The sequence below is a fragment of the Candida margitis genome (genome assembly GCF_024628925.1).
Source record: "Candida margitis strain CBS 14175 chromosome Unknown scaffold97, whole genome shotgun sequence".
In the NCBI taxonomy this organism is placed as follows: domain Eukaryota; kingdom Fungi; phylum Ascomycota; class Pichiomycetes; order Serinales; family Debaryomycetaceae; genus Lodderomyces; species Lodderomyces margitis.
The window spans coordinates 1-24,272 of NW_026261912.1; the positions used below are offsets into that span (position 1 = coordinate 1).

Below are 24,272 nucleotides of genomic sequence, written 5' to 3' on the forward strand. Positions count from 1 at the left end.
TACAGTTTATCTCATTGAATTCATAAGCGTTTCATTATTATTTTCATTAAAAAGCTAACCTACCCCTCCATCCACGTTTTGAAATCAATGCAATCCGTTTCATCTGCTTCCAAGATGAAACCATTACAGCTCAGTTTATCAACATTATTAATTAACACCACTCCAAGCATTACATCATCACCATCACTCACTTCTACATCACTAACAGCTACTTTGAAGTTTATTAAATGGGAAAGCATTACTTTCATTACACACAGACAACGGAGACATCCACAACTTCTCAGATGCTTGTTGAAACCATTCACCAAACTCATCAAAAACATATCAAAAAGTGCAGCTGCAAAACCGAATGCTGTCAAAGTTGACGAGAAACCTAAAGATGACAAACCATTAACAAACATAGAAGCTTTCAGGAAGCTTTACAGAGAGGCAATCATTGCTCAACAAAATGAATTGGTATCACAACCACCATCAATCTCAGAATTATCACCAACATCAGAATCACCAACCTCAGAATCACCAACATCAGAATCATCAATCTTAGCATTATCACCAACATCAGCATCACCAACATCAGCATCACCAATCTCAGCATCACCAACATCAGAATCATCACCAATCTCAGAATCACCATCTTTGCAGCAAGCGCCAGCTTCTCAACATGCATCAATACAATCGGCGGAAACTGAACAATTGTCATTGAGTGATGATCCAGCTGAGTATGTCACCTACCAAACACCAAGTGGCGAGCAAAATCTGAAAATAAAGCATTCCAACCCGTTAATACGTTGTATAATAGGGGAACTAATGAGTGTGCACACATCTGTAACGAACAAGCAAGAGAATTTAGTCAACATGATGACTACGTTGAAAACAACGCATCTTCGTTTCAAGTTCAGGACATTTCGCCAATTTGCATTTGATTCAATAAAGCTGGTCAGCGAAGTAAACAGAGAGATAAATGACAGCTTAACCCAAGCTGATACTATCGAAGAAATATTGGACAGCATAGCAATGTTGTGGCCACGTCATAATGAAGCTTTAAGTGTGCATGAGACACACATTAGTGAGAAACAATTCAATTCACAGCTAAAAGGGTTTTATGAACATCATAAACGAATACTCAATGGACATACCACATATGTAGATGTGATAGATATAACAAGTACGTCAGTCATATTACACATCCGCTTGAATCTCATCCTTGACCGGCTTCGGTCAAAGAACGACGGAACAATCGACAGAAAGAAACTAGATACTGCTATACAAGTACTTGGTACATACGGGAGAAACGAGACTTTGGAATAGCCCACATTATGAAAGTAATGTGAGAGCGCAATCTTTACTGTTTGTGTTCCTTTCCTGGTCTTCATAACCACTCCTAGTGAAACCAAAAGAATGTACTGGATGCAGTGACAATATTTATGTTGTCCGTTTCTTCTGCTTGTCGTTTTGTTCAAACCTGGCTTGATCTGCTATTTGTGGCATACAATATGATTTACAACCCAGATTTGAAATATTTATTGGCATTGGATGTGGAAGTTTTGAAACATTTAAAAATTGATTGGTGTTGGTTGTGGGGTGTTGAAGTCTTGTTCCTGGTGATGCAGACTTGCTAAAACATTTACTAGGAATTGGTTGTACTTGTGTATCATACTGTTTCCTATTACACCCCTTGGTAACACTCTATTGATCTCTGGTTGCGATTTCTTGACGCTGAATCCTCTCACTTTTGACTCTTCATGAATATGTCTAGTAAGGATCTTGTTTTAGGATTTGTCATAAAGATCTTTTCATGAAACAAGGGGCAGCACCTTAGTCCTCTGTGTATTTCCAAATCATACAAGTCTCTAAAAGAGAGCAAGCCCTCCACTTTTCTAGATTAACCAGTCGAATTGAGTCCTTCATTTGGTAACTATAAAGAGAGGTCAGCTGCTAGAAAAATTACACCCGTCGGCTATAGTAATTTCAATCGTTATAAATAAACTAGCCCCAATGCTTCCCATCTATTTCAAGTAATCAACTCTATACTCTTTCTATTATATCGCAACTTCATCATTTCATCCTCATCATCACCGACAGCAGTTTCCAAGTCATATTCATTGATCGCTTCAAAATCAGCCAATTCATTAACCAATTTACCAAACTTATCATTAATCACATTGGCTAGAATAAATCGATCAATAAAGCCCACCATTATTTGGTTTTCGATATTATTGGTACTCAAAATAACAAGATGATTCAAGTACAACTTTTCAAACTCCTCTAAAATCAAAATCGCTGGTGATAGTTCATTTGTGCATAACGGCGTTGGCTCAATAGTTAAATCCATATGAATGCAGTTGTATTTCCGTTCATAATGCAATTGCATTGATAAAGCAGTCTTGGGTAAGTTCTCAACCTGGAACGACACTGGTTCTGACGAGTCTTGACGAGTAATGCTTTGCAACTTGCTGACAAGTTCTGATTTGGTGACATAACCAATATACACAGGATTAGAATAGTTAATGATCAAGGGGTACCCTTCATGCGTATCATCATTGATAAACTCAAACAAATAATTGACATTATAAGGTTCGCCTTCATTAACCAAGCAAAGACATTTCACTTGCTCCAATGGTACCATCAATGCACGTACAGTTACATCAGGAAGTTTTGATTTTATTGTTGACGTTAAATTGGAAAATGACACAATGCCGGTACCTTTACCTTCATTGATCATTCCCGAAGTTAGATCCGACCCCAGGCCAGGTCTATTAAAATTATTTTGCAACCATGTATCATAAATATTTGACGGTGTGAGCCAATCATTAACAAATTTGGAAGTGACAACACCGCACATGATTGGTAATACATAGGATACAGCACCAGTCATTTCAAACATAATGACAACGACACACATGGTCAATTTAGTAATACCCGTCATGAATGATGCAGCACCAATAACTGCATACGATGATGGCGAAACAACGCACGACTTTTCCGTACAAGTGGCCAACGACTCCCAGCTAAATTTTGATTGTAGGACCTGACTCAAGATTCCCACAAGCCTCCCCGTAGTGGCACCCAAAACCAATGAAGGCATCAAAATACCCCCAGGTAAGTCAACTCCAAATGTATAAGCAGTAAGTCCAAACCCTTGCACAAGAATATAAAGTAACTTCAACAGAGTCACTACATTTGACGTCAGGCAAAGAAAATCCTCGGCATTAGTGTCATCGCTTGCTTCTTTGGGACACTCCTTGAATAATAAAATTAGATAAGAGCCCAAGGGTAACTTTGAAATTTCAAATGGGAAGCTGAAAGTCGTGGTGACCACGACTATAGCTAAAACTTCCAAATAGGGGCCCCACTTAATATCAACCTTGCTGAGTTGCACCAATATTGATTGCACTTTTCTCCGCAACGATCTCTGTTGAAAAAGTTGATTGAGTTTGGTGAAATAATAACCATACATGCCACCAAGAGCTCCCAAAATAACGAATGGAATAACCTCCAAAAACAACCAGCTAAAATTACCAAAGTTGACTTGAAACAAATCTTGTTCGGTGAAGTTACTACCGTCAGTAAACGCATTGAATCCTGTTAAACCAATTATTGCCACTGTAGCTGCAACAAAAGAGTTCCACATAATTTTAGTGGGGCTGAAATAACTCGGCATACTCTCCAAAACAAACAACACTCCGCCAATTGGTGAATTAAAAGCGACAGATATTCCTGTTGCCGTGGCCGCACTAAGGATCTCTCTACGTACTGCTTCATTCGGCTTGCTGCCAAAATTCCTCAGTATGAAAAACTCATAAATGATGTTGAATACACAACAAGAAACATGGACCAAGGGTCCTTCCTTACCTAACCATAGGCCTGAACTAACAACTAGTATTAACCCAACAATCTTGTACAACAATGTATGTAAACCCAAATACTTGCTAACATTTAAGTTGAAACCAGATATGAGTAATTTGATCTCAGGTATACCCGATTGACGTATTAGATGTTCTCGATTGATAGTAAGATAGCTAGCGCCCATGGCAAATAGCACGGCGAAAATGAAATATATGGGGAAATTGATAATAATGTTACTCCATATTGCGTTGGAGCCAGTCAATAGTCTCGACCAATTGTACCACTCATCAGCCGGACACGTCAGGTATGGATTGAAAATACTCCAAGCATCCAAGTTACTTAAACAAATACCCTTTTTCAAATCATTGAGGGAGACTGAAATCAAATCGATTGCCGCTGCAGTGTATCCTAAAACTAATGCCAGTAGAACAAGGGTGATCCACTTCTTGGATAAATTGGACGGGAGACGTGGTATGAGCTGTGTTTCTTGGCTCCAGTTGATAAATGTGTTTTCTTCATATGCTAGTGAATTGGTGGTGGTGGCTGTTGAACTTGATTGGTTCAGGTAGGTGCTATCGGGTCGATCAGGAGTATATATCAATGTGGGTATTTCATCTATAGTATATGTGGTCGATGAGCCACTCAGCGACAAGAACGATGTGTTCATAATGAAGTGGTAGACGTGAGTTGTTTGTATTCCTATTGAGAGAAGGAATATTAAAATGATGAAATAGTTTGACTTCGCTACCCAATACTATCTTTTTAACAAAGCAGACAACACCTAATGGAGTATAATTACTAGTACCTCATAAAATTGGAGATACCAGAGGTAGCACAAAGTAGCAGTCATTCAAGGGGTTGGGACTGAGTATTACAGTGACAAGAAGTATCCTTAAAGTTAACTTAGTGCCACAGGATCATAAAAAACCAAAAATAGTTAAAATCTCATCCATGCCAAGGAAACACACACTGCAATTCTCTGACATCTAATTACATCGTCACCACATCCAACATAAAGAGTACTCAAAGGAATAAGTATTTACTTTCATATTATTCATACAACGCTATGGCTACAACTTCATTCAAGCGTGATTTCACGCTAGTATTGAAAGAAATGTCGTTGTTGGACAAATTACTCCCTATATTAATCATATTATCGATTGTTGTTGGTATAATCATCTCAGTGTATGTACCACAAGCACAATCAGTGTTTAACAACATTAGTGATAATAAATTAACTACAGTATCAATACCACTCACTATAGGCCTCATTATAATGATGATTCCACCATTGTGCAAAATTGAATACGAACAAGTACTTGCTACAAAATCTAACAATAAGAGAAGTTTGTATATTAGTCAACACTGGCGTGAAATTGTTATATCATTATTTATAAATTGGGTTGTGGGACCGTTGCTTATGTTCGGTCTCGCATGGGCTACCTTATTTAATGAAAAGGAGTATCGTACTGGGATAATCATGATTGGTATGGCTAGATGTATTGCCATGGTACTTATATGGAATCAGTTGGCTTTAGGGTCTAATGATCTTTGTGCAATACTAGTCCTAATTAATAGTGTATTGCAAATCGTATTGTATGCACCATATCAAATCCTACTTTGTTATGTAATCACGGGTGAATCAATTGACTTTGCAAACAATTTGAATATAGACAGTCTATTTGTGTTGGTGTTAAAGAATATCGGTGTATTTTTAGGTATTCCATTGGCATCAGGTGCTTTAATTCGTGCTATTGCATTGTTGACAATTGGTAAGGAAAAGTTTAACACGAAAGTTTTACCGTGGATCAACCCATGGGCATTGATTGGATTATTATACACAATAATTGTTATATTCATATCCAAAAGTGACTCATTTTTACATGAGATTGGTGCAAGTCTTAAATGTTTTATCCCGCTTTGCCTTTATTTTATAATTATGTGGTTTGGTACGTTTTTTGGGTTCCGGTACTATTCAAATTACACCAATTATGGTAAATTAGTTAGGGAGTATGAAAAATCAACTGTGGATGACATGACAAATACAAGAGCTACAACTGGTGATGAAGAAGAAGAACTTAATGAATCTACAAAACTTCTTGTAAAATGTGGCTGTGAAGAGAAGTTAACTCCTCAACAACAAGAGCAACATGGTCGAGGTAAGTTACAATGTAATGCTGACTACTCATCAACAGTGACGCAAGCATTCACTGCAAGCTCCAATAATTTTGAATTGAGCTTAGCGATAGCTATAGCATTGTATGGCGAAGGAAGCAAACAAGCTATTGCTGCTGTGTATGGGCCATTGTTGGAGGTGCCTATTCTATTATTGTTGACGTTTGTGGCACGGTATTACAGATTCAAACTTGTTTGGAGTGATTGCTGAAAAACAGAAGAGAAAAGAGAAAAGCTATTATGTTTAGAGGATATCTATAGACTTGATGACGTGTGACGTTTGCTTAAATTTGATTTATCGAGAAATAAGGGATAAAGGAAGTCATGACAACCACCTAATGCGATGCATATGTATTGCTTAATTGAGTGGGCTGATGTGGGATGATAGTTGTTGTGTCGCATGTTAGTTAAATGCGACACAGTTTAAAAGCGAATTTTTTTTTAAAATTGAAGACAAAGTCCCTTGATTTATGTAATTCTATCACACACACAATTCAGATTTGTGCAAGTATGTATATCATTAAATGATAAACAATATCTTTAAGAAAAGTTATACAATGTCTACATAGCTAAAAAGGGGTTGTCTAAGGCAGAAGTAGAGCAAAAACAACAACAACTAGGGCAATCTAAAAGCTAAAGCCAATTAAAAGAACAAAACCACAGTGTATAGATAATGAGCAATACACCTCCATACACACATACTTTTTATGCATTCTAATCTGAAAAGTAAAAAACTTAAAAAAAATAAATAAAATAAAATCTCTCACCAAAAACAATTTTTTTAAACTCAAAAAAAGCAAATATATACACTACATCCCCTCCAATAAAGAAGAACAACAGTACTATACAAACCATCTCCCCCCTCCTTTCTTTTTCTTTAGCATCAGATCTTATCTATTTAGGATGGTATCATATTCAAAGAAAACAGTTGGGCATTATATACTTTTTATCTTTCTTTTTATTTTTCTTGGACATTCAAATTCTAATTAAAGAGTGTACTATATATCTTTAATTGTAACGATTTAGGTTTACAATACCATAAAATACATACATACATACATACATACATACATTTACACCCTTTTTAAATTATTTTTTTTTTTTGTTTTTTTTTGTCCTTTAGAAACTTCACCCATTGCAACAACAACAACAACAACAACAACAACAACAACAACGTGACACTATAGTCACATTTTAATACAACGAAATAGTTCTCGAATCAACTTAGACTAAACTATTGGCATCTGCAACAGCAACAGCAACAGCAACAGAAACAGCAACTCATACTTGTCAACTATTAACACTTCGATCTTATTAAAATTGTGTTTTTCTGTCTTTTTTTTTTATTCTTTGGTTGTTTTTATTTTTATTTTATTTTATTTTCCATTATCCATTTCCACATTGTTTCTCCTTTTGGACTGTTTTTATCAGAAGTGCTGACAACTATTCAAAACAGGGCCATCCTTGCATACAATCATTGTCAAGAATAAACCAAACCCATTAACCTAACTGGAAAATGAATAGTGCAAATGGCAAGCAAAGTGCCACCAATACCAATAGCCGAAACACTCCCCTAAACAAACCACTTAATCATGCATCATCTATTAGTGTATCAGACTCACAGGCCAAAAATGCTAATCAACTACTCAACGCTTACATATACGACTTTTTGGTCAAGAACAAGCTACCACAAACAGCTAAAATCTTTGTCAACGAAGCTGAAGTTCCTTCTGTCGTTGCACCACCAGGCTCTCAAATGCAACACCTGACTCCAGGCAACGAAGCAACAGCTAATTCTCAAAGACAGCCGCTGCAATCACCGCTGCAAATGAAGTTTTACAAGGACCACGATTTACCAAAAATGAACTTGGCTATGGATTCTCCACAAAGTTTCCTATTTGAATGGTGGCAGATATTTTGGGATATATTTCAAGCGAAAAATGGTGGATTTAATGGGGCCGGCTCATCGCAAGATCAAAATGGTAAATCAAATTTAGCCTTGAGGTATTATCAATTACAGTTGTTAAAACAAAGACAACAACAACAGGAATTGGCAATGGCAGTACCTGCGTCCATGACCAACTTTCAACAACAACAAGCATTGCAAGCAATGCAAACTCAACAGGCCCAACTTACACAACAGGCAGCACAACAGTCTAATCAACAGCAACAAGGTACCCAACCTCAACTTCAACCACAGCAGGGTCCACTACCACCACAAGCACAAGCACAGGCGCAAATGCAGGCACAAGCGCAACTTCAGGCACAAGCACAAGCACAAGCACAGGCACAGGCACAAGCACAAGCACAAGCGCAGGCACAGGCACAGGCACAGGCACAGGCACAGGCACAGGCACAGGCACAAGCACAAGCACAAGCACAACATGCTAATTCCCGTACCCAACAGCAAAACCACCAGCAGCAAGGACAAAACATGCCATTTCCTAATCATCAGCAAGCCCAAGCTCAAGCCAATTCTCAACTGATGCAACAACCAGGTGGACCAAATGGACCAGTTGGGCAAGGTGTATCTCGCGGTCCAAACGCACCACAGCAACTTGCGTCTCAACCACCATCGGCATCGTCAGCGCATTTCCCAAATATGGGAGCTGGGAATACACAACCCATGTTTCCCGTAAATCAACAATTTCAGTCTCAGCAACCACTGCAGTTGCAACAGCAACAACAACAGCCGCAACAACAGCAACAGCAACAGCAACAGCCGCAACAACAACAACAGCCATTCCCTAATATGCCCAATTCTCAGTTTGGAAATAATCCTTCAATTGACCAGCAAAGAATGATGATGTTGATGAAACAGCAAGCTGCATCTGCAGCTGCAGCTGCTCAAAGACAGATTTCGATTAACATGGGAGGAAATCCGTCTCAGGACCAACAGCAGCAGCAGAATCAGGCTTTACAGAATGGTAATGCTAGTAGCCCAAACAGTATGAATGTTCAACAGGAATTGTTTATGCAACAACAGCAACAACAGCAACATCAGCAGCAACAGGCTCAACAGCAGTTGAAAAATTCGTTACAGCAACAAGCGCAGAATCAGATGAATAGCTTGCGTCAACAGGCACAACAAAACAGCAATCAGTTAAACTCAAATAAGAACAGTGGTCCGTCAGGCCACAATTCTCCTGCTGGTTCTTGGCAGCAACAGCACCAACCATCACAGGGCCCCGCAACTCCTTTCCCTAATGGTCCGTCAGGTAGTCAATATACGCCCTCAGGACCTGGTGGAAATGGTGGCAATACTCCTAGAAATGTCACACAAGCACAGAACAATAACCAAGCTGCACGTGGACAGCCTGGTGGAAGGGGCAGGAATGCTGGTACAAATGGAAAGCTGGCGATTGTTAACGCCAATGCCAATGCCAATACAAACGTTCCACTTGGTACTAATATACCTAACGGTAGAAACAGCAATGCGTTGCAGGATTACCAAAATCAGCTTATGCTTTTAGAAAAACAAAACAAGAAGAGATTAGAAATTGCTAGAAACACGGGGTCGGACCCCAATTTATTGGCTTCAAATGGCTCCGTGCAACAAGATGCCTCTAACAGTCAGGTCTCTCAAACCCAATCACAATCACTGCACACAACCCCAGCCATGTTTAATGCACCTCCACCTCAATTTAGTCAAAAGCCATCCCCAGCAACAACAAACAGCTCACCATTGATCAATAATAAACCGTCGCCAGCAATGGGCAATAAAAAGCCAAAGAAAGAACCAACAGGTAGGAGAAGTCGGAAACAAAGTGTTGTATCGATGCAAGCAAGTACACCTTCAAACACCGGTGTGGACAGCAGCAAGCAACAGCAACAGCAACAGGGCCCACCAAGCACGTCACAAAATCAACCTCAGCTTCAGAGACGCGGATCTTATACACCAAATATCGGTAGAAAAGAGTTTACGCCGCTTACACCAGTTAGTGAGCCTGTCACTGATAACAAAAAGAAGCGGAAGATGAATACTGTTGCCGAATCTCCTCGAAACCAGAAAACTGCAGCTCAAAAGGCGTCAGCCTCGGCAGAGACGAAGCAACAAGGTCCGTCCAAGAAGAAAGTTGCCAAAAGAGACGAGCAGCCAGGAGATAACAGCGTTGCCAAGCTTGCCAACGACCACAATAACAACGCCCAAGAACCAAATTTCAAGAACGAATTTGATGATTTCCATGAAGCATTTGTTACGTCTGCAGCACCAAATCATTCTTCATTCCCAGATGATCATCTAGGTGCATCGTCATCGAGCAACGGACAAAACTTCTTCAATGTGGATTTGTTGTCAGATACCCATCATCAAAACACTAATGCCGGTAATAATAATAATAATAGTGGCGGTAGTGGTATTACTGGTGGTACTGGTGGTACTGGTGGTACTGGTAGTGCTAATGGCAGCGGAAGCGGTGGTGCCAATATAAATGCCGATCTTTTTGGCGGTGCTGGTGGTGGAGTCAATTCAGCTGCTTTTGATGATATTGAATTTGACATTAATCAGTTATGGGGCGATGAGAATGTTGTTGACCTGGGGTTGAATGATGACCTTGCATTCAATTGGAATGTGGATGCAATTGAAAACGGTGATTGAGAATGAACGAGATGCCGTGGATATGTATGGAGCAGGAGAGAGAGAGATATACACACACACACACACACACACTTTAGTACTTAACTTTCTAGATCAAAACTACCACTGGTTCTTCTATGAGATTGACTACAAAACTTTTTTGACATTTCAAGACTGTGACGTTTTACCATACGGAGATTTCTTTGTAATAACCTTACATTTTGTTTTTTTTTTCCATTTTACTTCATCTTTACCCTCTTTAAAGGTTGATTAAACTTTACATACATAATTTTTATTTGTATTACTATTAATTATACAACATTGTAGTATCGTCTTTCCGATGCATTACTCATCTTTTTTAATTGGCAAGTGTTGTTCGTTTTGTACAAATGTATCATAGTCATCCAATGTGCTTTGTTTAGGAAACCAGGATTCAAAATTCCACCAACTAGACACCAAAATTAGCAGCAACAACAGTACTAAGACAGCTGAGCTTATTGCTGTTGCTGGAAACACATTCCAACACCACTCATGGATGAACCATAATGGTACACCAACATATACTGGGAAGTTCAAATGGAGTAAGCCAGGCAATGTCCATGCGTACCATGCAAGAAACTGATAGTGAAGTGAACGTGAGAACAAGATGCCAATGAGGTTCGTGATGGCCATAAAGTAAAAAATGACTTGTGGTGCCACACGTTTATCAAGAAAGATATTTGTTGGCAATATGGTGGCTTTGGGGATAAATGCATCCTTCATCAACTGGGTGATGGGCTTACCAATCACTTTGTAATTGAGAAACCTGGTATACGTGAAGCCAACAAGCACAGCTAAATGAAGGGCTAATAATGCATGTCCAAATTGAATCGATGTGAATATAGGTTCAGGCACAAATTTCCAATTGACTGTCCATTTATATAAAAATTGTCGACCAAAATTGAATGCTTGTGTGATATAGTTCCATCTAATTGTCCGTGCCAAATCATCATCAAACATAAGCAAGAGGAACCTCCAGCCAATTATAATTTGCACCAAGGGGATTATAGCGACAACAATGATGAATTTGATCAAGTGTTCATCGTTTAGGAAGTAGGTTACGATGAAGAAAGCAGGCATGTATAACAATGCATTCATTTTGATTGAGATGGCAATACTGTATAAGTCAGCAGCTATTATGCTCAACAAGAAACTAAGGTCAGGCCATGGAGATTCTTTAATCACCTGTGATGCTTCTTCACTCTTCCCCTTCTTCCCCTTCTCATTTTTCCGATCCTTACTCTTAACAACCTCCAGCTTTTGGTCTTTCTCCTTCTTCTCCTCTATCTTCTCCACTTCTTTAAACATGGCAGCTTGTTGCAACAACAAAACAACTCCCACCATGCACAAAGTAGTCCAACAATCATTGAACAACCTCAACACATAAATCGACAACAATCGCTTGCTTGCCAAAAACAAATACACCGGCCACGGCTGTAAATCCCAAATTTGGGCATAAACGAAGCACACCAATGCCACAGTTGCCGTAAAACAATAACCAAAAATATATTGAGCTTCATTCACATTATCACCGCATAGCCATTGAATATACTGATATACAGTGATGAACCCAGCGGGGTAAACAATAGGTCCTGAATCTCCATATATATTGGCATAATCCAATTCCCCGGCATTCACTTTGTCGATCTGTTGTAGATATGTGGTATAATCAATTTCAGTGTAGGCGACTCTAGTAATTATGATTTTGGTGATTATTGATGCGATGCAGACGATTAGTGGATACGTGACTCGTGTTGCTTGGGGGTTGATGATGAGGGCAAGAATTCCATCAAAAATATCCCTTGAGACATTGGCAAATGTGAATTGAGGTGGTCTGGAATCAGTGGTAGGTGGCATTGTCAGCAAAGTGTTCACTTAATGATAATGAATCAACTCAAATGTATCGCGTTTCTCATTACATTTGTTGGTTTCTCCAAAATGCAAAATTTTGTATGTAAAATTTGCAAAACCTTAAAAGTCGAAAACACCTAATTTTATGAGTCTGATCTTTGAATATGTTATCATATGAATAAGGATGATTACCTCTCGAGGTCTTTGGGAAGTTATTGACATGCCTGACTCTTGGAGTTGCAAAAATCACATAGTTAAGAGCCATTTTTGCAACTCATTTTTGAGCTCCTATCTAGCGTACTTGAAGAGGCGTCAGAGAGGCAAGAGTTGGTAAAAATATCTTTATAATACAGGCTCTATCAAATGGTATATTTTTTTATTGTCAGAAAAGTCAGGTTGTTGTGCTATAAAATTCAAAATTTAGCTCTTAACTACGGTGTGTGCGTCAATAACTAAGTTCTGTCGATAATTGGACACTCACTGTACATCGATTTACTTGATTTCAGCTAATAGCACGTTGACCAACAACTTCTGTTTCTCCACTAGTTTCTCTTCTTACGCATTATCCTTAACAAATCACGCTTACGTCTCTTGCACTCACGACTAAATTCACCACGTACCGACCAAAACCATTTCTCATACTCCGTCTCCCCTTCCTTTGCATTATCGCCAGAAGCAACGCCGCCATTATTCATCAGAGGTAGGTTGAACCCGGACTCTCCTAAGTTACCAATTTTGGCCAATTGCGATTGAGTTGATAAGAAAGGTGAATCAAAATGAGGCCAAAATAGTCCATATTGGTTCTGTCTTTGTTGTTGCAAGCTTTGAGCAAACTCCTCTTGCTTACGTTGTTGAATTTGAGTCAAAAGTTTCTCTTCTTCTTGTTTCTGTATCTGTACATCATGTGTAGATTTGGATTCATCAACGTCAATATCGTCATCCGACAATGCTAGTTTAAAAGTTGATTCTTGTTGTGGTTGGGTTTGGTTGTTTGCAGTAGTTGGGTTGAATAAAGATCGAAGTGCTTCGGTGGTATTTGAGGCAGGGGCTCCGAAGGAAGGGACAAACTCTTTGTCCTCACCTTCGTCTTCTCCTTCATCATTGTTATCTGGATGACCATGACTCCTCCTTTCATTATTCAGAATGGCATCAACTCCTTCATCTTCTGCGTCAATCTTAGAAGCCGGCTGCAACGTGTCAAAATTCAAGTCGTTCCCTTCATCATCTTCATTATAATACACCTCTTTCACTGGTTTCATCAATTCAGCTCGATGTGAAGCTAGCGTCTCTTCAACATTCACATCCACTCCATTTCCATCTTCCTCATCATCGTTGTCATCTCCAGCCTTTCCCTCAACTTCGTAATCATAATGCTTGACTGTTTTACGCCCCTTTGAATCCACTTCGACGTCATCCATATCAACTTCCCTCTCCTCATCAATCACAACCGGTTTATCAAAGTCGTAATTATTCAACAACGATGCTAAAATCGCTTTATTCTTTCTAGCTTCATTATCATCTTCTTCGTCATCATCACCACTCATGCAATGTTCAGCTCCAGCAGATGCTTCAACATGAGATACTGTTTCGTCACCATACCTCAAAGCTTGCTCACCGTTTATTCCACAAGGTCTCCTAATCACACCTTCAATCAAGTGATCATCACCACTTTTCCATCCCACTTTGGCATCATATTTCCAGGTCAAATCCCTGGCTGTTTTGTTCTTCTCCACTCCCCATAGTTTTGTCTTGTAAAACTTGAAGGTCTTCAATTCACCATTGACTAAAATACGCAATGTTTGCAGTCGGATATCTTTTCTTGGATTTCGACGATGAACTCCTTTGACTAATGAATGGGCAGATCCATCTCGATATTTGAAATTCAAGCTGTCCAATGTAGCACCGTATGATTTAGACCCATCTAGTCTATGAGTTGGCGGTGCATTTTTGGTATTGGCGGATGCATCGTTGAACGTATGTTGAGAAACAGAATAGATAGTGGGCTTGGGTGCTGTTACAATAGATGATGTGGTTGGATTAGTTGAGTAGCTTGTACGCAATTCAAGTAACCTATCCAGTCTTGACTCGGATATTTTACTTTGCTTGGTCTCTTCTTTTTCCAATTGTTTTACCTTAGTCTTCAGTAACTTGTTGAGCCGTTCCTGATACGATGGTTTAGCTAGTCCAATATTCAATTTCATTCCCATGAATTCAACGCCATGAAGGGAATTTTTCAATTTGCTGAAATTCGACGGACTTGCATGTATGGTGGTATAAGCAAAGTACTTGGTCTCAACCGGTTTGGTATGGAATTCCAATTGTGATATCACTTTAACGTCAAATTTGCCTATTCGTTGTTGCAACAAATTACTATTTTCCTTAAGTTTAGGTGATATATTTCCTATATGTATTCTATATTCCTTCAAATCTGACATGACTATTATGTTGTGTAGTGGTGAAGGTGGATCTTGTTTATCTTAATGTGATGTAGATGCGTTTGGTTGTAAAAAAAATTTAAGAAAAATGTTTAAGAGCGAGATGGATTTGATGGATTTGAGTTGAACACAAAGATCGACAAAAAGTGTACTGTAGACTGATGTGACTTATTGTAATAGACACACACACATCACACATGCACACAGATGACAAGTCTAGACAATGAAGCCAATTTTATATGGCTTGACTCATACATGGCATATACGAAGCTCAAGAATATCGCGCCTGATGAAAGGATACTCCAGAAGAAACAAAAATTAGATTCATCAATCAGTGAGCACAAGCAGCAGCAGCAACAACAAAGTCAACAATCACCACCCAACGATAGCATTGACATAAGCCAGGATGCACCAATTCTACTGACACTAATTCAATATCAACGAAATAGTGAAGAGTTAACTCAGGAGTTGAAGAATCTACTAATCAAGTATTATTGGGCAGGGTTTGAACTACATGATAAGTTGCACGAGGCTGAACCTGTTGCTGCAAGTGAAGTGGATAAGGCTGTTGACAATGAGAATAACGAAGGAGAGAAAAGTTAATTCAGAGTATCAGACATGCGTAGATAGTACTCAACCTAGAGTACGTTTCTACAACTTTGTAATAATAATGCCAATATTGTCTCCAATAGCAAAGTAAAAAAATATCTATCATGTCATTTGATTAAACAAATTGGTAAACAACTCTGTATATAACCCTCTTCAAAAACCATTTCTACCATCTGAAATCTAAATATTAAGAAAGTCAAAAGCATCTTCCTCTCGTGTTGTCTAAGTCACACATCACCACTTTTCACCACAATAGCTTCACTAACCACAGTTTTATACCTTCTCTAATCTCTCGTGTCATTTCTTCTCCGCTCCTTCTTTATGTTTTCCTTAAACGGTGGTTGCCTTCCACATATCTTCCAATCCGAAAATAGAAGTGAGGACACCAGCTAAGCCAACATCACCCTCAGTGAAATGCAAGTAATTCAACGTGTTCAAAGCAATAAAACTATCCAACAAGTCCCAAACCAATTTTCTCTTGGCTTGGTACAATTGTTTACCAATTGATTTCTCATCAACAGCAGATTTCTCATCCGTTGGATCACGTTTGTATGAAGACAATGAAGAGATTATTCTCAATGAGTGGATAATACCAGCAACTAAACCCAACAACCAGAATCTACTAGCATAAGTAGACAAGTTTGGCCATTTCTTGGCATCAATAAGACCCAACATTTTAGCAAAAACAACCGAGTCAATAGCCAAGTAACCAGCATAACCCAAGTTTCTAATAATAGTAGTGGCTTGTAAAACTGGATCCATTAATTGGTTATCATAAGCTTTTGCTGCTGTTTGTAAATGTGGAATTGGTTTGAAAAATCTCATACCTTTTCTGATAAATGAGAAATGGTTCTTTAATCCTTGAAATAATTCTATAGTCTCCTTTGGGTAACCCTTTTTGTAAGCATAGTAAGATAAGAATCGAGATAAATAAGCTAATAATCTAAATGATTTTTCTCTCTTTGGGGTTGAATCCCAAAATTTAACCAACTTGGTTAATGTAGGGTGGTAAATTATAGTATCAGCAACCATTGTAATTAAGTGACCTCTAGTGCAAGTTTAAAAGGATTATATAGGTGTTTCTTCAGCTTAAAATCCTTTCTGTTGAGTCAAGAAGGGGAAAAATGATGTTGATTAAATAGGGAGAAAAAAATGTCAAATGAAAAATCAACAAAAAAAAAAATAAAAGAAATAAAATTAAAAATAAAATGTGCCACAAAATAAATTGGGGTACAGCAAATATGGAGAAAGTAGAGATTGGAACAACCTACAAACAGTAAGACAACTTGGAGACAAGTATAACTGTATAAACTAAGAGAGTCAAGTGGCTGTATAAGTGAAACACGTGTAATGTTAAACAAGATAGCCATACTCAGTAGTTTGTTGTGGTAAAAGGAAAACAAAACAAAATGGAATCATTCTGTACAAGCGAAAGTAAAGTTTAAACAAGAAAGAGTAGTGGTGAATTTATACTTAATTTGGTTGACAAAACCCATCCTTCTTTTAAAATATACTAAAGTAATTACACTCCGGATAGCTTTGCCCTACTCCTCGTCCGTCTCTCTACCTCTCTTATGAAGAAAGAACTACTCCTTTGTATGTATTATTATCTTGGCCAAGCAAAACCGTTTTATTATTTCAGAAGCCAAAGCCAAAGCCAAAGCCAAAGCCAAAGCCAAAGCCAAAGTCAAAAAAAAACGCAAGGTAGTGTAATTGACTGCAAGTTTCTCTTTGTCTTACAGTTTGTCTAACACTCATGGTATAGGTTGTCTATGTTTGTTTGTTTGTTTGTTAGTATGTTTGTTTGTTTGTTTGTTAGTATGTTTGTTTGTACGTCTATGTTTTAGAAATGCGGAGACAATAAAAGAACAAACAAAAGGTACAAAGGTACACTACCTCTTTTTCTACTTTTATAATTACGTAATAGAATTAATCTCTTTTTGTACTCTAATTTACTTCCTATTATCCGAGGTCTAAAATATTTCTTCTTTCACACATAAGCGTGCTTTTCTCTACACATATTTCTCTCGGTAATTCGGGTCCTTTTAACTTTGCATTATTTATACAAAAAGATAGGGGTGACAATAACTAAGTAGTAACCCAGATTTAAACGTTGGTGGAGCAAAAATTGAAGGACAATGTTGGAGACTAGAAAGTGGTCACTTGCAAGGACTAGCAACACCGAATACCAACTAAAAGATTATAAAAAATTTCACATTCTTTTTCAAATACTTTACGAATTTACCCGTTTTATTGTTTTTCTTTTGTCTCTATGAAGAAGTTAATCCTGAGCTCTCTTGTGATACAATATAAATAAACGAAGAGGTTAAAGGGAAAAATGGATCTATGACATAACCAGTACATATATACATAAATGGGCACACATTCGCCTAACTCTAACTCACACAGTAGTCTCTTTATCTTATCTCTCGTTATTCTCTGCTTTATACTTCTTTAAGTACTCCATTAACCATTTCAAATCCTGAATCAACCATCATTTCATACGCTTCTTCAACTTCTAATTTCTCTTTGCTAGACATACTGTGCCATTCATTAACAATCTGATCGACGTCCAGCACGTGATCGATTGTTTTGCGTGAGTATTGGTAATAGTCGAAAGCATTCGAGTGTATATCATCGGAATTAGTACTTTTACCTTTACTAGCTGTTACTGTTGCTGTTGCTGTTGTTGCTTCAGCATTAAATGCAGACTTGGTACCAGGACCAACTAATTTTATGGGCTTTGAATATATCGATAATTTTAATTTATCGACAAGGGGAACAACATTACCAAAAGCATAATCGTAACCACTGTTTAGTAACTGCAAATATTCATTGGAATATGTGCGTTTTTGCTCTGGCATTAACATAAGCCAATATTGCTGCAAATGAGGTAATTTTGAATAGTCAGCAACACCATTGGCACCACCACTCTGCTCCGCCAACTTTCTCGCCAAAAAGTAATTATACGCATGGACATCTTTAATTTCACTCAATAATATCACCTTATTAGTCGATTTGTCAATTGACATCGGCAACGGATCAACTGATATATTACGACCAGTTCCTTGAGTTATTGGTTGACCCCATACGTCAACAATCAAATTCTTGATGCCTGTTTTATCCATTTTGGTATCAATGGGCATTTTTTCACCCATGTATATATCAAACCCTGATATCAACATTGCCTTGTACTGGTCTAAATACTGTTGTTTAGCTTCGGCATCTAAAACTTGATTCCACTGGTGAATCAAGCCTTGGTGAAATTGTAGCTCATCTTCAATGTTTTTACGTTGCTTCTGCTCCTGCTGCTGTTGTTTATAAACAAAGTAGTTCCATGCATGCGTTAAATCCAAATCACCAACAATAATTGTGTTTCCCACAAAGGCATTCCTGATGAATCGTATTTTCGACGGTTGAGTGATTGTAAACTTACTAGGCGATATTTCACATTCATCTATATTGAATGAGCTTGAATCACCTCGTATACGAACAACTTGATATTGCTTTGGCTTATCAACTATATCTCGCTTGGTTACAATCGACGTTAATTTGCCATAAAGCAAATCTTGACCTCGTGACAATAAATTCAAATATTCAATTCTTATTTTCGATTTGGCCAAGGCGTCTAATTTAAGCCAATCACTTTCAATCTCCTTAATCAATGCCCCAATATCTTTACACCTGCCATCAATTCTCGCTGCAAACTCATTTGCCAAGTAATAATTCCAAACGTGAAAATCAGTTAGTCCGTAAACATAAACAAATCCCGTCATTTCATTAATGATAAACTTCAACAATGGCACTCTCTTATTTCCCCTGGCATCGACTCCCGGCTCAATTTCTCCAAGAACTTTATGAACTACTCCATTATACCTTTCACTCTCTTCAATTGAAACAACTGCTTCACCATCTTGGCTTAGATCCCTCCCAGTATAAAGTAAATTTTCGTAATCAGTTTTCAAAACAAAGCGTTCAAATGATGGTATATTTCTCCATTCTCGATTAGCTCGAGCAATGACTTTGGATTTAGTTACTGGGTCTAGATCCTGTTGAGACTGACTCTTTTTGTATTGCTCAAGCTGTAAAAATTGATAGTATCGTCGTACTTTACTTGAAGGTGTGGTAAATTTAATTCGTCTTGTTCCTGAGGTCAAGTTGTATCTATACTTTGGTTTCTTGTAGCCTTGATTTACATCATCAACCACATTTTCATCACCCCATGAAGTGCCACTGGAAGATATACTATCCTGTAAGGGGTACTCAGAAGGTCCTTTGTGCAACTCAACCGCCTCACTGAGAATATTCTCCATTGAGGTATGTATAATGTTGTGTTCCTTAGCCGACTTGCGAGCCCATAAGCGTAGACTCTTGGTCAATTTGTCATCGTGAGTCATTGATGAGCTAAATTCAGACATTTTGAATAGCGTGTAAAATTTTTTAACATCTTGACGTTTTAACTTGATTGGGGCTGGGGTTTTGATTGTCTTCGCATTTGTTGTTGTTTCATCCGGAATAGAGGCATTATTACTCTCATATTTGACGTTTGTTTCGGGGAGAGCTATAGTTGACAAATAACATCTTGTGAGTCTAGATACATTGTGTTCAGCATGTCGTATAAACATTCGCAATCTGTTCCAATAAAAGGTCTTTTGGTGTTGCAAATATAAACTGTTCTAATTTTTTTTTTTCATTTTTCTTGTACACAAGGTTACAAAATCTCGGTTTTAGAATCCATGCACGTGATACAGAGGAGCTATTTAATACGTCATTTCCCCTCTTCAGCCACGCTTTATCTATCAATATAAGATGTTTTATTCCATTGGCTAGGGATATGGTACAGAAGTTGTTTGGAAGCACACCTGCTTTACGCTGCACTTGTTTAAACTCAACATACGTTATTAAAGAGAACATCATACTCTATATTAGATCAACTTCTTCTGTAGCTTGTCCTCCGTTGTTTATACTCCCAATTGTTTTGTAATTTTGATTGATTCATAGGCATCAGCATCTAGTTCTAAACAAAGCGAGATATAAGTTAGGATGCAAACAATAGAATGAGAAATAATATTGAGGTCTGGATGTTTCGAATGGTTCTGATGAAGTAAAACAAACGTATACAGAAGGAAGTAAGAGATTGTGTAACATTGTCTAAAGAATTATCTCTTTCAAAGCCTTCCTTTCTCCTCACTTGGTATGAGCAGAAGGAGTGGTTGGTTCTTTACTTGCTATATGCCGCTATTGTTTTGTTTTGTTTCTCCGAAGTGTTTTCCACCTAATTACATGTACACAGCTCAAGAGGATAAACAACTGAAAATGTAAATTCAAATTAGGCGAAGAAAAAAGGTTTAGGACCGAGTGGCACTTGAGATCGTCTATTGCGTTTAAGAAAGATCTACGTTTCCATTGTCAAAATTTTCACAGCTTAGAACGCCAATCAAAAGAAAGGATGTAGATCTTTAAAAAGAAGAATTTGATAAGTAACAAATCTCTTCTCTCTATTATACATCCTTGTAGATACAAACTAAATTTAGACCTTCAAAACCTCGGAACAATTTGTTTCTATTTTAAGTGAACTCTATTTTCCTTTTTTCTAAAGCGTAAACGATAACCGAAAAGGTAAATAATAAATTTTTTTAAAAAAAGGGGAAGGGGGGAGTAAAAGAACAATGGAAGCGGCTGAAGTCTAAAAAGAACAAGAACATTTGCGGCATTTCGTTAGCTTTGTAAACTCCTTTCTCCGTTAGGTTGCCGAAAAGAATAGCCAAATTTCAACATTGCCGCTCCCTTCTAGTACCTAAAGGGGTATATGCATTTACTTTATCTCAAGCGTAAGATAAGGATTATAAATATCTGCTATTTGGATCCTTTTCCAAGTTAATCTCCTAACCCTAGCGCACATCAAACACTAAATTACTACTACCACCAAGAGAAAAATGACTTCTTCTACTACCAAAACTTGCTCAGACTCAACAACGGTCAAGATATCAGTAAATGGTCAATTTTCGGATAGAAATTCACCTGGAATCGTCAAAGGTGGATCCCATCGGTATCTGATTCCACAGTTCAATTCTGCAAAAGACAAGCGCAAATGGGCGTTGCAACATATGGCTGGTGCGTTTAGAGTCTTTGCTCGAAAAGGTTACACTGAAGGTACTATTGGCCACGTTTCCCTTCGTGACCCAATAGATACTACAACGTTTTGGATTAACCCTATGGATAAACATTTTGGATTAATTAAAGTTAGTGATTTAGTTCATTGTGATCAAGATGGACATGTGTTGCCTACTGGAAACCAAGCTGCTATCAAAACGGCGGGTTTCCTTATGCATTCTGCTATTCATAAAGCGAGGCCCGAGGTTCATGCTGCTTGTCATTTCCACTCGACTTATGGCAAAGCGTGGAGCTGCTTTGGTAAAGAATTGGACATGATTAATCAAGACGTATGCATATTCTACAAGCGTCATTCTGTGTACCCCGAGTTTAACGGAGCTGTGTTGCATGCAAAAGAAAGCGAGAGAATAGTAGAGGCTTTAGGTCGTGGTAAAGGGATCATATTGCAAAATCATGGGTTGTTGACAGTTGGCTCTACCATTGACGAAGCTGGATATCTATTTACATTGCTAGAGAAATCGTGTCAGATTCAATTGCTAGCCCAGCTGGCACTGAAGTCCGGCGAATCGTTAAAAGTAATTGGTGAAAAAGAGGCGGAATATTGCGAAAATAAACATGGTGGTCCTGATGCTTTGTATACTGAGTTCCAGCCAGATTTAGAAATGGAATTTCACTTGAACGACGATTTCTTGAACTAAAGAGGCAAGATGGATCTAGTTTGTTACTTTTCCCGAAACAAAAAGCCGTTTTATATAGGTGCTATGGTTGTTGATTGTTATACTATTATCTCAGTTGTTTATATTGAACACACCTGTATTGATCAATGAAACACGTCTTTTTTTACAAATTTATACAAGAAAGATAAGAATCTCTCTCTCGTATATCTGCTTCTATTTATAGATTCCCTTGCTATTTTTAGAATAGATGCACAAAGTAAAAACCAAACAAAGCCGCGCAAACTGTGTCTCCTATTCTGAAGAAAACAACTCCGGTTTCATTTTATTTCCCATTGCAAATTTAGGAAAAAGAAAAACTCAAGTAGGTCAAGGTTTATTCGAGTGGTGACAATAACCTTCGCGTTTGCGTTTTTTTAAGATGTTGAGTGGCTGAATGACGCTCCAAAGATTAATCCTCAAGACATTAAGTTGATCAAAATCTTCGAGTTTCTAAGCTTCATCCGTCGAGGGAAAAAGCCACCATTGAAACCATGTCACTATGTTGACAAGAGTTACCCTTGTTTTTGTAACCACCATGTTGATGAACCTGGTATCCCTATTTTCTGGCATCGCTAACACAAAAAAGTAACAATGTCAAAGGCCGTGGAATTTCAATTCCCGCGAGCAACAACTTGACATAGCCTCGTAAAAAGGTTTCCTTTGAGTTCGGCTTATATATGGTTACTATAGAAGAACCAAATTTTTATAAAGCTTGAAAGCATTTTTTAACTTCAAGTGCTTATGTCCAGCAGCGGTATTGTAAGCTCCAAAGGAGCCTCAGTGTTTTTCGGCGTATGCTTCATCATTCTTACAGTTGTTCATGTGGTTTTCATGTTTTGGAAAAGGTCGTGGCACATGTTGTGGTTGATCATAGGCATGATTTTGGAGATAAGTGCTTACTTTCAAAATAGTGCAGGAAATGGTGTTCAAAGCGTACAGGTAATCATTGCCCCCATTTTCATAGCCGCTTCCGTGTATGTTTCACTTGGAGGGTTATTGAAAAAACTAGAAATTTTTAAAGTGGGGTTTAATCGAAAGTTTCAATCGTTTCTATTCATTATTGGGGATATCACCTTTGGTCTTCAAATTGCGGGAGTTGTGTTACAGATGATAGAAGACAATAAAGCGCTTGGTCAAGGGTTAGTTATTGGTGGGTTTGTTTTACAAATAATCTCCTTTTGTTGCTTTATTGCCTTGGTGGCTTTGGCTCACCGCAAGGTCAACAATACGGCTTTACAATCAAAGATGACGGGGTTTCACAGCTGGAGGACTTATTTCAAAGTTTTGTACGCAGTAATTGTTTTATTCTTTATCAGAAATATCTTTCGATTGATTGAATATGCCCAAGGATTTGGGGGTTATATTTTTGATCATGCCGTGTTTGCCTACATTTTTGATTCAGTACCCATGCTAATTGTGTGCACGCTTTTGGCAATTGTGCATCCAGGTTTTGTTTATTCAAAGGTTCGGGGGTTTATGGTAGAGGCAAATGGTTTACAACCAGATAAACGTATGGACCAATCATCTATTGAATTGGAATGAATATAACCGTAGGATATCAATACTGCACAAAAATGTTTTACTACATGGTTTGGTTGCAGTACAACGAATGTTTTCTAAGTCTAGCACTTTATAGAGTATATTAAGCACTACATAATGGCTCTTCTATCGTTCGTTGAACATAATATTCTATTAACTCTTTGACTAGTAAGGTCTGTATTGCTCTTGCTTTTTCCCAAAGGAGTCACACTCTCCGTACTACCAAATCCATTAGCAATTTACGACGTGTTTCAGTGCTGGTTGCTTTGAAACGAAAGATGATAGAGATGTGATGCTTAATTCACGTTGCTTACCTTTTACACAATATATCAGACCCTTCTACAACATGAGGAGTCTCAAGGAATACAAGGT

At 38.0% G+C, this 24,272-nt stretch overlaps 11 protein-coding genes across 11 annotated transcripts; 6 read left to right on the plus strand and 5 right to left on the minus strand. All coding sequences in view use genetic code 12, as the record gives it.

Moving 5' to 3' along the window:
* Window positions 1-87: 87 nt before the first annotated feature.
* Window positions 88-1,308, plus strand: CANMA_005105 (uncharacterized protein; the record flags this gene model as incomplete). Its single annotated transcript, XM_051817452.1, has 1 exon — window positions 88-1,308. One exon carries the CDS (start codon window positions 88-90, stop codon window positions 1,306-1,308), a length of 1,221 nt encoding a protein of 406 aa, XP_051669292.1.
* Window positions 1,309-2,011: 703 nt separating this feature from the next.
* On the minus strand, window positions 2,012-4,513 carry CANMA_005106 (uncharacterized protein; the record flags this gene model as incomplete). The annotated part of the gene is made up of 1 exon (XM_051817453.1): window positions 2,012-4,513. One exon carries the CDS (start codon window positions 4,511-4,513, stop codon window positions 2,012-2,014), a length of 2,502 nt encoding a protein of 833 aa, XP_051669293.1.
* A 399-nt stretch (window positions 4,514-4,912) lies between these two features.
* Window positions 4,913-6,232, plus strand: ARR3 (Arr3p; the record flags this gene model as incomplete). The annotated part of the gene is made up of 1 exon (XM_051817454.1): window positions 4,913-6,232. The coding sequence occupies one exon, from the start codon at window positions 4,913-4,915 to the stop codon at window positions 6,230-6,232; it is 1,320 nt and encodes a 439-aa protein (XP_051669294.1).
* A 1,305-nt stretch (window positions 6,233-7,537) lies between these two features.
* FLO8 (Flo8p) lies at window positions 7,538-10,618 on the plus strand (the record flags this gene model as incomplete). The annotated part of the gene is made up of 1 exon (XM_051817455.1): window positions 7,538-10,618. The coding sequence occupies one exon, from the start codon at window positions 7,538-7,540 to the stop codon at window positions 10,616-10,618; it is 3,081 nt and encodes a 1,026-aa protein (XP_051669295.1).
* A 324-nt stretch (window positions 10,619-10,942) lies between these two features.
* CANMA_005109 (dolichyl-P-Man:Man(5)GlcNAc(2)-PP-dolichol alpha-1,3-mannosyltransferase) lies at window positions 10,943-12,493 on the minus strand (the record flags this gene model as incomplete). Its single annotated transcript, XM_051817456.1, has 1 exon — window positions 10,943-12,493. The coding sequence occupies one exon, from the start codon at window positions 12,491-12,493 to the stop codon at window positions 10,943-10,945; it is 1,551 nt and encodes a 516-aa protein (XP_051669296.1).
* A 536-nt stretch (window positions 12,494-13,029) lies between these two features.
* Window positions 13,030-14,922, minus strand: NOP8 (Nop8p; the record flags this gene model as incomplete). Its single annotated transcript, XM_051817457.1, has 1 exon — window positions 13,030-14,922. One exon carries the CDS (start codon window positions 14,920-14,922, stop codon window positions 13,030-13,032), a length of 1,893 nt encoding a protein of 630 aa, XP_051669297.1.
* A 255-nt stretch (window positions 14,923-15,177) lies between these two features.
* Window positions 15,178-15,525, plus strand: CANMA_005111 (uncharacterized protein; the record flags this gene model as incomplete). The annotated part of the gene is made up of 1 exon (XM_051817458.1): window positions 15,178-15,525. One exon carries the CDS (start codon window positions 15,178-15,180, stop codon window positions 15,523-15,525), a length of 348 nt encoding a protein of 115 aa, XP_051669298.1.
* Window positions 15,526-15,861: 336 nt separating this feature from the next.
* Window positions 15,862-16,563, minus strand: PEX11 (Pex11p; the record flags this gene model as incomplete). Its single annotated transcript, XM_051817460.1, has 1 exon — window positions 15,862-16,563. One exon carries the CDS (start codon window positions 16,561-16,563, stop codon window positions 15,862-15,864), a length of 702 nt encoding a protein of 233 aa, XP_051669299.1.
* Window positions 16,564-17,975: 1,412 nt separating this feature from the next.
* Window positions 17,976-20,156, minus strand: CANMA_005113 (uncharacterized protein; the record flags this gene model as incomplete). Its single annotated transcript, XM_051817461.1, has 1 exon — window positions 17,976-20,156. One exon carries the CDS (start codon window positions 20,154-20,156, stop codon window positions 17,976-17,978), a length of 2,181 nt encoding a protein of 726 aa, XP_051669300.1.
* A 1,311-nt stretch (window positions 20,157-21,467) lies between these two features.
* On the plus strand, window positions 21,468-22,343 carry CANMA_005114 (uncharacterized protein; the record flags this gene model as incomplete). The annotated part of the gene is made up of 1 exon (XM_051817462.1): window positions 21,468-22,343. One exon carries the CDS (start codon window positions 21,468-21,470, stop codon window positions 22,341-22,343), a length of 876 nt encoding a protein of 291 aa, XP_051669301.1.
* A 759-nt stretch (window positions 22,344-23,102) lies between these two features.
* CANMA_005115 (uncharacterized protein) lies at window positions 23,103-23,903 on the plus strand (the record flags this gene model as incomplete). The annotated part of the gene is made up of 2 exons (XM_051817463.1): window positions 23,103-23,153; window positions 23,250-23,903. The coding sequence occupies 2 exons, from the start codon at window positions 23,103-23,105 to the stop codon at window positions 23,901-23,903; spliced, it is 705 nt and encodes a 234-aa protein (XP_051669302.1).
* Between the last annotated feature and the right edge of the window lie 369 nt (window positions 23,904-24,272).